The sequence below is a fragment of the Populus nigra genome, chromosome 16 (assembly GCF_951802175.1).
Source record: "Populus nigra chromosome 16, ddPopNigr1.1, whole genome shotgun sequence".
In the NCBI taxonomy this organism is placed as follows: domain Eukaryota; kingdom Viridiplantae; phylum Streptophyta; class Magnoliopsida; order Malpighiales; family Salicaceae; genus Populus; species Populus nigra.
In genome coordinates, this window is record NC_084867.1 from 7,059,439 (window position 1) to 7,071,431 (window position 11,993).

The 11,993-nt window shown below is 35.8% G+C and overlaps 1 protein-coding gene across 1 annotated transcript; it reads left to right on the top strand.

Annotated features, from left to right (window-relative positions):
- The first annotated feature begins 9,917 nt into the window (after positions 1-9,917).
- Positions 9,918-11,011, top strand: LOC133676050 (tetraspanin-8-like). Its single transcript, XM_062097618.1, has 2 exons — positions 9,918-10,430; positions 10,700-11,011. Exons 1-2 carry the CDS (start codon positions 9,918-9,920, stop codon positions 11,009-11,011), a joined length of 825 nt encoding a protein of 274 aa, XP_061953602.1.
- The last annotated feature ends 982 nt before the right edge of the window (positions 11,012-11,993 follow it).

Consider the following 11,993-nt stretch of genomic DNA (forward strand, 5'->3'; position numbering starts at 1 on the left):
ATTTGCTTAGTTGACATGCACGAATATGGTTTGAGCCAATTAGTTGTCATTGTTATTGTTCGTGATACTTTATTAGTAACTTCAACAACAGGTTCAAAGTTGTGGCTTTGAAGAAAATGTTGAAAAAAATGTGTAACAAACCTTTAAAAAGGGTTGATATATTTTATGCTGATATGATTGAGATAGATGAAAAAAAAAAAGAATAGCTAGAAGTTGAACCTAAAAAAATATAACACTCTCATATTATAGTGGTCATTAATTGTTATGACAATTTAACAACTAATTTGTTAGAGGTTTTTAGTATGAAAGGTTTTCTTGGCTTGCCCATAATGGCTATATTGTAAATGATGTTTTATAGGTCAAACAAATATTTGTTGAGTGCATACACAAGGTTGAAGATTTCATAAGAACACGACACCACTAAACAGTTTTACCGACGGACTAATTCCGTCGGTGAAAGGAATGAACTCCGTTGGTGAAATAATTACCGACAGCCACACCGATGGAATACGTTCGTCGGTATAATAGTCATTGGTAACTCCCATTTCCATCGCTAATTTTGTCGCAAATAAAAAAAACACCCACCAACGGTCTTACAGACGGATATGCGAGCGCTAAAAAAAAAATTTCCCGCGGGAACATTACTGACGGAATAAATCCGTCTGCAATTTCAATGGTAATTACCGATGGCCTATCCGTCAGTAATTATGGCATCGGTAGTAATTGTTTGGCAACTCTTTGTGAAATACCGACAGATAAAATCCGTCGGTATATCCATCGGTATGTATTTAAAATATATATAAAAAATAATTTATTAATAGTGAAAAACCTTAATAAACAAATAAAATTGGATTAAACATTAAAAATATAAAAGTAATGTTAAATAATATTCATCCAAATATTCATTAAAAATTTAATGTGTTTAAAAAACAAAATTAAACTAGAATAGGGGTAGAGCTGGAGGAGGAGGAGGCTAGTTGTTCTCGGGACCATATGGCCAAAAAGGAGGTGCACAAGTATCTCACCCATCTTTGATCTCATCTCCATGACTATTTGACGGAGCTCATCATAATTCGTCGAGAGTTGTTGATATTGTTGTTTCAACGCAATGAACTCCTCAGACTGGGTGTTCGATACTGATGGAGAGCTTCCAACGGTTGAGACACTACGAGCCGAACGCAAGTTTTCAACCGTAGTGTTGGAGAGCCCGTAGACCCAATTTTTATCGGGTCCACCAGACGATCCCACCTCCATCCATAAATCTGGATCGAAATTTGGATGGGTCGACAGATTGTCCCCATATCTCTCCCTCAATCGGCTATTATAGGTCTCCTGAAAATTCCGTCGGTAAAAAAATCATCAAATGCAATTCAAGATGCAATTCAAGAAAATAATAATTTACAAAATAAAATGAATGAACGAACATACCACGAAGTGTTGAGCACGGTTGTCCACGAACTGCTGCACCCCCTTTTGGCGGTCTTGACTCCGCACATGCGTCTCAACAAACAGCTCCATTGGACTCGGTTCACGTCCAAGAGACGCAACCTGTAAGGAAAAAATAGGTTGAAAGTTAAATATATTATAAGGAACGACAAATGAATTAACGATATATTTCATTAAAATTAATCTTACCATCCACTTTGCATATGCGCTGAATGGGACGGATCCGCCAGTGTGCGTGGTCACCAAACCATGAATTTGCCAGTTCCGGTTGTCGGCGCCGGACTGTGAGTGTCGTAAGAACCGCTCTGAGGTCACGTGCTCAATATATGCCGTCCATATTTCCCCCGAGATGAATGGCGGTTTGAATTCCTGCCAAACCGCCACCTCATTCCATCCTTCAAGACCATTATCCATCTCATGTCTTTTTGATTTTTTTAGGTGTCGTACCAAAAATCACGCAACGTTCTTCTATAGTAACAAATTAAAATTTAAAACATAAAATTATGAAACAAAAATAAATATTATTTTCAATGTTACCTAGTTGCTGCGTGATTCTCCCATACCCTCCTCACAACATTGTTGTCCGCCCTATCCCACTCAAATTTGTTCTCTGTATATAAATAATTCATATAAAATAAAAATAGTACAAGATATAAAATTATAAAAATTATTTATTAAAAATAAGTTAGAAATTAAAAATTAACACCGACCTGAAATCGCTTAAACCATGCATCGATATTAGGTTTCCACTCAGGATGTCTGGAAACCTAGCTCCATTGAAACAATGGAATCTCCATCGACGATTTAAACGCCAATGTTATAGTCCTTGCAGCCTCAATGTTTGTGAACCTGAAATTAGATAAAAGTAGTAATATTAATTAGTTGTTCATAAATTATGTTATAATTATATATAAAAAAGACTAAAACCTAAACAAACTTACATTGAGAGGTCATCCTTCCATTGTGCCTGGTACTTGCAGGTGAATTGACCCCGCTGTGAAGGCACACTGCTTATGCGCTGTGAAACCGCGCTAGAAGAGGCAGCATCACAAGTTGGCGTAGATTCCTCGCCGTGATCAGCACCTAAGGATATGTCCTCCTTGCTGCTAGAAGAACTAGCTGCAACCGTTTTCTGACGACGTGCTGTAGATTTCATTCTACGCATCTACACAAATTTATACGAATAATTACATAATTAACTTCGATTATTTTAAAAAATAATCGACAGAGTCTCCCCTATACTGGGGGGTCCCAAGTTATCGACAAAATCATATTACACTTCCAATTTTATTTCACATCCCGATCCAATCATTCTGGATCTCAACCCAACTCATCATCATCAACACAACATTTTATTCAATAACATCATATATTGATATTCAAGTAAAAGAATCAATTTCAACTTGATATTACATTTCAAGTTTTAGGAGACAAGACTCTTAATTTATAAATAATTACATGGTCAAAAGCAAAAGGTAACTAAATTAATATCATTCCTAATACGATCGACCCTAATGGACATCAAAATAGAAATTAACGTGAACACATAAATATAAAAATGTAATAACAAGCAATAACAATGACATGTAAACAATAATATCCTAAAATTAAGATAAACTAATTAAATTTAATTCTATATTTCAATTAACATTTAAAACATAAATTCAACAATAACAATTATAGCAATACAAACAATAATATCCTAAATTAAGATAAACTAATTAAATGTAATTCTATATATATAAATTAACATTTTTAACATAAATTCAACAATAACAATTATAACAATACAAACAATAATATCCTAAATTAAGATAAACTAATTAAATGTAATTATATATATATATAAATTAACATTTTTAACATAAATTCAACAATAACAATTATAGCAATACCAACAATAATATCATAAAATTAATAAATAAAATGAAAAAACTAAAAAGCACTATACAAAACAACATAAACACAAAACAAACAATACACAAAACTAAAAAATACTATATCAATTCAAAATAAATTTGGGAATAAAAAATGCTTACCTTAATAGTGTGTTGAATTTAAGATTTTATCTACAAACAATACACAAAACAAAGAACAAAAAACAATAATCATAATTAAAATAAAAAAAAACAAAGATAAAGAAAAAAGAATACATACCTTTTAAAACTACCACCAAACCAATAAAATCCCGTAAATTTGCCAAATATTAATCGAGAGGAGAAGAGAAACGGAGAAAAGAGAAACGGAGCCAGAGAAAAAAATGAACCAAATGGGGGGGTTTTATATAGCAATTTTTCCAACGGTATTACCAAGGGACATTAATTGTTGTCAGTGGCATTAAATTCCGTCGGTAATACCGTCGGCAATTAATTGAAATGCACACCAATTTTTTTTGAAAATCCCACCAGACTTTTTGATCCGTCGGTATTTGTGCAGACGGACACATGTCAGACATGCGTGCATTTCGGGATGTGCGTCAATCCATCGGTATTTTATGTCGGTAAAGCCGTCGGTGACCCCATCGGTGAAAGTGGCACAATCCCGTAAATTTTTTTCAACTCTCTGTGAAATACCGACGGGTTAATGTCCGCCGGTGAGTCCTTCGGTGAAAGTGGCATAATCCCGTAAATGTTTTTCAACTCTTTGTGAAATACCGATCGGTTAATATCCATCGGTATACCTGTCGGTGAAACCGTAAATTTTTCTTATTTTTTTTATGTAACCCTGTCACAAAATCTTGAATTGCAATCATACAGCACACACAACACAATAACAAGGGCTGACAATTAAAGAAGAATAAATATTTCATGTTTCAAATCATTACATTATAAAATAAGGCTTTATAACATGTTTAGTTAGTAGGAATTTTCATCTTCGTCCTCTATTGAATTTTTATCATCAGATTCATTGCACTCTTCAATTTCGTTATCATCTTCTTCAACAAAATTCTTTTTTCCACTAGTAGAGCTTAGAACAACATTCAACTCCTCTGTGTCAACATCAACAAGACAATCGTTGAAAACACGAAAATTTAAATTTTCTTCTAAGTCAATCGACGGAGCAACTCGGTATGGTTCAACCAACTCACTAGCTTGAAAGACTTCATCTATCACACTTGTGTCTTCATTCTCATCCTGAACAACCTCGACATGACCCTTGGGTTTTGTTTTTAAAACGGATAACCAATCAACTCTTAATCGGTCTTTTCTAAAGGAAGGGGTATATGTGTAATAAACTTGTTGGCATTCCTTTGCGAAAACAAAGATGTCGTTTACATTGCGGTGTCTAGCTTTTGAGTTGATTTCAACGAGACCATAGTGAGGATCTACTCTGATTCCTCTGTCAGTTGTGTCATACCAATAGCATTTGAATAAAAACACTATATTTTGCTCGCTATGATATTGCAGTTCGATGACCTCTTCCAATCTACCATAGTAGTCAATTTCAAACTCACTAGAAGTCAATCCCTTAATACAAACACCATTGTTGTATGTCTTTCTTCCATGCCCGTATTCTTCAGTATGAAAGACATATCCATTGACAAAATACCCGTTATAGCACTTGACTTTTCTTTCAAGGCCCAGACATAGTAAAGACAATGAAATAGTAGCACTACCTCCCATTTGATAAACCTAGCTTGTAAATTAAATACAACAATAATCAATAAACAGATATTATGTAACATTGAATACAATTAATTACATTGCAAGAGATAATGAGTTTGTGATAGGACTTACATGTGTTCTAAACCATATGGCAAATTGTTCATCTTGTAATTGAAAGATCTGGGATTCGGTCAGCTGTGAGTTATTGGACAGTAAGTATCGTCGATGTTGCCTGCAAGGTTGTTCCAAATTATATAAGTGTATGGCATCAAAAAACATAAATAGTACACTCTTGACAAAATTTAAGTCGAACATCTACTTACATAATAAAAGGTCTCAGCTCATCACAGTTAAATAGGACATAATTATGTGCTTGTCTGAACTCTATTTCAGACAAATATCTTCCCCTCACGACATTTTTAGTTGTGGGTCGTCTAGGATTGGAGAATATTGACAAGTTCCCACTTGAAGGCACTTCACCACCATCATCATGCCGTGGAATACGGTTTATCCCCGTTCTCAAATGAGGTTCGAAATAGGATGAGATAAATGTTGAGATTTTCTCAACAATATAGGCCTTACATATTGACGCCTCAACATGCGCCTTGTTCTTAACCTTTTTTTTTTAAGATTGAACAAGTACCTGTATATATATATATATATATATCAATTAAAAACATTAAAATAAAAATAAAAACATTTAATTATAAATTACATAGCTCATGTAATATCTAACCTCTCGAATGGATACATCCATTTGTACTGGACTAGCCCTCCAACTTTTACCTCAAATGATAAATGTACGGGTAGATGCTCCATTAAGTCAAAAAATGATGGAGGGAATATCATCTCAAGTTTGCATATTGTCTTGACGATATTCTTTTCAAGCCTTTCAATGTGATCAACATTCAACTTGTTAGAGCATATATCTCTGAAGAAATGACTGATCTCCGTTAGTGCATCCCATATTCCATTTGGCAACAAATCACGAAAAGCTAATGGGATGAGTGTTTGCATAAACACATAGCAGTCATGACTCTTCATTCAATATAATCTGCATTCCTTCGTATTAACCAACCTTGAGATGTTCGAGGCATGTCCATCAGGGAAATGCAGACTCTTAAGCCATTTATAGACTAGTAGTTGTGCGTTTTTCTCTAGCACGAAGCTTGCTCTTGGTTTTGTGACCTGTGACCCATCACTAACCAACTCCATACTTTTACGGTTACAGAACAATGCTACATCCAATTTAGCCTTGATATTGTCCTTTGTCTTCCCCTTCACATCCATGACGGTGTTGAAAATGTTCTCAAACACGTTCTTTTCAATGTGCATGACGTCAAGGGTATGGCGGAGAAGATTGGTCTTCCAATAAGAAAGCTCCCAAAACATACTTTGCTTCACCCACTTATGGGTCAAACCAAAACCAGGAAACTTCTGCTTACCTGATTGGAGACCAAACACAATGTCACCGTACTCTGACACAACATCAAACAATTCTTCATCGGAAAGACGCGGGGGTGCAACATCATTTTCAACTCTGCCAACAAAAAAATCCTTTCTATTCTTTCTATACCTGTGGTTCTGTGGCAAGAAACGATGGTGACAGTAAAAAAAAGAATCTTTACCCCTGTTTGTTAGTGTGAATGCCTTGTTGTTCGCCATACAGTATGGAGATGCTAGCTTTCCATGCGTGCTCCAACCAAAAACCATTCCATAAGCTGGGAAATCATTTATAGTCCACATCAAAGCCGCTCTCATAACAAAATTTTGTTTCCTCAAGATGTCATAAGTCAAAGCTCTAGAGGACCACAACTGCGTCAACTCATCAATCAACGGACGAAGAAAAACATCTATATTCCACCCCGGACTGCTCGGACCTGGTATGACCATAGATAAAAACATGAACTTCGGCCTCATACACATCCCCGGTGGAAAGTTATAAACCGTCAGTATGACCGGCCAACAAGAATAAGGAGCAGCAAATGACCCGAATGGGTTGAATCCGTCTATACACAACCCAAGACACACGTTCCTTGATTCATCTGAAAAGTGAGGATGCATACTGTTAAAGTGTTTCCAGGCTTCACCGTTAGAAAGATGAACCATCACTCCATCAACCGCATGGTGTGATTGGTGCCATGTCATGTGATCAGTAGTCCTTGGTGACATGAATAACCTCTGCAATCTAGGTGTGATTGAGAAGTATCTAAGTTTTTTATATGCCACGAGAGTCTTCCCTCTACCAGTCATGCACTCGGTCATCTCAGCATTTTCAAGGTAGTATAACATGCAGAAGTTAGGGCATATATCAATTTTCTGGTATCCTAAACCGAGGGGTTTCATCATGGACTTGGCAGCATAGAAGTTCTCTTTCAGCCTGTTCCCTTCAGGTAAAATGCTTCTCGCCCATTCAATAATCTTGTCATAACTGGCCTCACTCAACCCGTGATCTGACTTGATGGTGAACACCTGTGCTATAGCTGATAATTTACTGTGGTTCGTGCAACCATCCCATAATGGTTCGTCAGAATCTGTCAACAGATCAAAAAACCTTGCTGCATCTGCATTAGGTTCTTCTTATACGATTGGACATTCCCTGACATTACCTTCACTCATTCTCATTGCATCTATAACCATATACCTGTAAGGATTACTGTTCTCATTTCCAACTTCATGCATGTTGCTAGCAATAGAAGTTGACCCAACCACCTGTTCTTCCATGCTCTGATCAGGAACAAATAGTTCTCTGTGAGCATACAAATACAGGTAATCCTCCATAAACCTTTTGGTTAGAAGATGCATCGTTACAACATTTTGATGCAGAAACTTTAAATTTTTACACTTCCTGCATGGACACCTAATACCGCCATCAGTAAAATTCCTCGAAATAGATGTTGCGAAATTAATAAAACCCTGGACACCGTTACAATATTCCATCCTTCGCAATCCTTGGGGTGACTCCCGATACATCCATGAACGATCATCCATGACTTCTATTAAACCTCTATAAAACATAACAAAAATATTGGTTTTCTCCGACATTATCCAACAAACTAAAACAACACTTATGTTAAATATTCATTATCAATTATCAACTATCAACGTTCATACATACAAATTTATACATATATAAATTTATAGAAATCACAACTTCGAAATAGAATTGATAACAATTAAACAAGACTCGTTAAACAAGCTATTAATTATTTATTTCATCACAACAACACATTTAATTCGGTGTAATTCAAAATAAATTTCAACAATTTATAAACAAATATAATTTGACAAAATCTAAAACAAACTATAACAACTACAAAATTATACATTCATACTACAAGTTTCTTTCACAAATAACAATTAAACAAGTACAAACGTTAACAAAATATATATACTAAAACAATAAAATTCACAATTAAATATTAAAACTAAAAAGGATAGATTTTCTTACAAACAAATGATAAAATCTACAAGAAACAGATATTGTGACCACGTATAAGATATAAAAAACTTGAGTGCTCGTGTTGAGAATAGTGGAGAGTTGGGATGGGTGTTTGGCTGCAGTTTGGGAGGGGAGAGGTAGGATGGGAAAGAAGAAGAAGGAGAAATAGAGGAAGAGAGTGTTGGTAGATTGGTGGGTATATAATGGTTTTTTTCGATGGAATCACCAACGGAAGTAATCCGTCGGTGATTCTATCGGTGATTCCGTCGGTGACAGTGCCACGTCACTGTACTGCTATCTCAGTTTGAATCCCTCGGTCATTCCGTCAGTAAAATCGTCTGATGTCACCACGCCGTTGCATATTTCCAGACAAACTGTATACCCCGTCGGCGAAATGGTCGGTATATACCGACAGAAATATTCCATTGGTATATACCGACCGTTTCGCCGACGGATCTATGCCATCGGTATATACCGACAGATTTTGAGACGGAATTATTTCTGTCGGTAATAATTACCGACATAAATAATTCTATCGGTAATTCCATTGGTTTTCTCTGGTTTTCTGGTAGTGGAAGTGATGTCCTGGCATTCACAAGTACTTAATGAAGTACTAACTGTTGATAAAAAAATAAAAAATATATTTCCCAAGCCTATTTAATTTTGAAATTAGCTTATTTAAAGTTGAGACTCATGTTGATAGTTAAAGAGAGGTGCGACAAACAATTAACTTTAAAAAATGAAGCTTCACTTTGATAAAAAATGAAGCTTCACTATATTTACTTCTCATTGCATATTGCACCTGCAAACACTTGAGTTTGAATAATTTGTCAAACCCTTTATTTTGTAGATAGGTCATGTATGTATTTGTGTATGAAACTGAATTATTTTGGGTATTTTTTTTCCTAATGTACTATTTAAAAAATAAAACATCCACGTTGTTTATGTACTAGGAATAAGTCAAGAAGTTACAATACACCTTAAAAAGAAGAAGAAGAAAGCGCAAAATGTTGGTTTCAAGTAATCCTCGGATTACTGGAATTAATTCGAAATTCAAACTCACCTTAATCTCTAACCACTTGGAAGTTAATTAGGACTCTAATCCATTCCATCAAGGCTAACACTTGTAAGATTCCTAGTAGTATCTAACTCCTCTTTCCCAAGAAAGTATTATCTTAAAGTAACCGTTTTTCACGTACGCAGAAAAAAAAGGATTAAAGTCCAAATCCCATACAAGTTTAGAACCCTAATTAATTTCCTGCCTTGTTCCGTCTCTTCTATCCATATAAGTAAAGACTAGTCTGCATGCATAGCATTCTTCTCTTTTTGTTACATTGCCTTCTAGGTTTATATATACATACATATATTTAAAAGTAAATCACAACAAATTGAAACCTCACCAAGAACAAGAGATTAACCACACAATGGCTCGCATTAGCAATGGTGTCTTTACATTTATAAACTCGTTGATCTTGATCTTAGGCCTTGTCTCTATCGCCGCTTCTGCTTATCTAATGATGCATCACTCTTCCTCCTTGTGTCAAAAAGCCCTACAACTCCCCTTATTTATATTGGGCGTCTCTTTATTTGTGGTGTCATTGCTAGGGCTAATGGGATCACTCTGTGAGAAGACTTTTTGGATCAAGATTCATTCTTGCTTCAACTTTTTGTTGATTGTTGGGCTCATATGTTTCACTGTTTTTGCATTCATTGTCACAAATAAGGGTGCAGGCAAGGCCTTGTCAAGGATAGGGTACAGGGAGTACAGGCTCGGAGATTACTCAAATTGGTTGAAGAATCACTTTGTGAATCAGAATAACTGGGATGAGATCAGGAGTTGTTTGATGGACGCTCATGTTTGCCAGAGTCTTGATATTCATTCTGATGTTAATCAACAGGTTGCGGATTTTTACAAGACCAAATTGTCTCCTGTACAGGTACTATCTATTCTCTTTTGATCAATATTTTACATCTAAATATATATGAGATTCATGAATCGATAATATTCCAACTCTTACCGTTTTGAGTTTGAATATTGTTTAGTTGGTACATATGATTTTCTTCTCTTTCGCTAGCAGCTGCTTGTAAATCTTGATTTCGGTAGAAACGTCCACTGTGTCTAATGCAACAATTCTTGCGTTGGTAAAGACATCGTCGAGGCTGTTGCATGCAAAACATAATTTGTTTGAATTTTTTATGTTTTTAGTCTGGTTGCTGCAAGCCCCCAGCAGACTGTGGATTCGAATATAAGAATGCAACATTCTGGATAGTGCCCGAGTCTGGCCCAGCAGTGCAAGACTCTGACTGTACCACATGGAACAATAACCAAAACAAGCATTGCTACGACTGCAATTCATGTAAAGCTGGATTTCTCGCCAACATTAAGAAAGAATGGAGGATTTTGGCCATCGTCCTCATCTTTATCACCGTTTTTCTCATCATCTTATACTCCCTTGGTTGCTGTGCCATCAGGAGCATCCATCAATCCCATTCCAAATACTCCAAATTTGGTCCTTAAGCTTCTTTAGTCATTACTCTAGTTTCTAACTAGATTTGTTTAGCTTTCTTGGAATCTAGTGCAACGATTTATGCGCTGATGGCTTAATTAAATTTTAACTAGTCCATGATGATGTAACTTGAATTATTCTTGTTTGGTGCATTGCATTTGACTTTCATCATTATGTATTCTGGATTCCTAGACTCAAATAATATTTCTTCCTAATTTAGAAAAATATTTGTTATTTTTCTCATGAATTTTATTCAGGTGAGTTTCTTTGAACATCCTCAGCATTGCTTGCATTAATTCTACATCTTCATGCAGCACACTAACCCCCAACTCTCTCCCTCTCATCTTCTCATCCACAACTGAAGCCAAGACACCGCCCTCCACCACACCATTTCATCACCAATCTCAACTTCCTAACACACATCAGCAACACTTACTTCTTCCGGGGCACAATTGTTACAATCAAGATGAGAATTGTATAATGCCTAGCTGATCAGGCATTTGTGTTTTTTATTGGAATCTAAGTTGACTGGTTCTCTAAAAAATTCCCTTCGATTTTCCAGGTCCACTGGACTTGTAGCTCTGGGATTTCATGATAATGAATTTGAACCAATAACTTTTCCACATTTTTTTAAGGGGATCTGAAAGCCTCACCAGCATAACGCACATTTCCAAGTTCCTCTTCAATGCGCAGAAGCTGCATGCAAATCGAAACCCGCCAATAAAGTGATGAACATAGATTTGAACAAATGAAATAAACAGACTATTTTTTTTTTTTTGCAGAAAGTAACAGGGAATAGACAATATTGCTGATCTAAGAAAGATTTTAGAGACGCACGATATTCTTAGGAGAAGGAAAAGAAAATAGTTAGCTTCTGAGTTAGCAGAAAAGGCCCACCTGTGGACAAGATTATTCTTTGTTGTATCCACTTGTGGGTGTTCTAACATTAAAATTTCAGTCCATCAGGAAGGTTTTATAAAGTAGGCTGCATTA

Coding starts and splice junctions, on each gene's coding strand:
- LOC133676050 (XM_062097618.1), top strand. CDS start 9,918: ATGGCTCGCATTAGCAATGGTGTCTTTACATTTATAAACTCGTTGATC. Junction 10,431..10,699: donor CCAAATTGTCTCCTGTACAG/GTACTATCTATT, acceptor TTATGTTTTTAG/TCTGGTTGCTGCAAGCCCCC.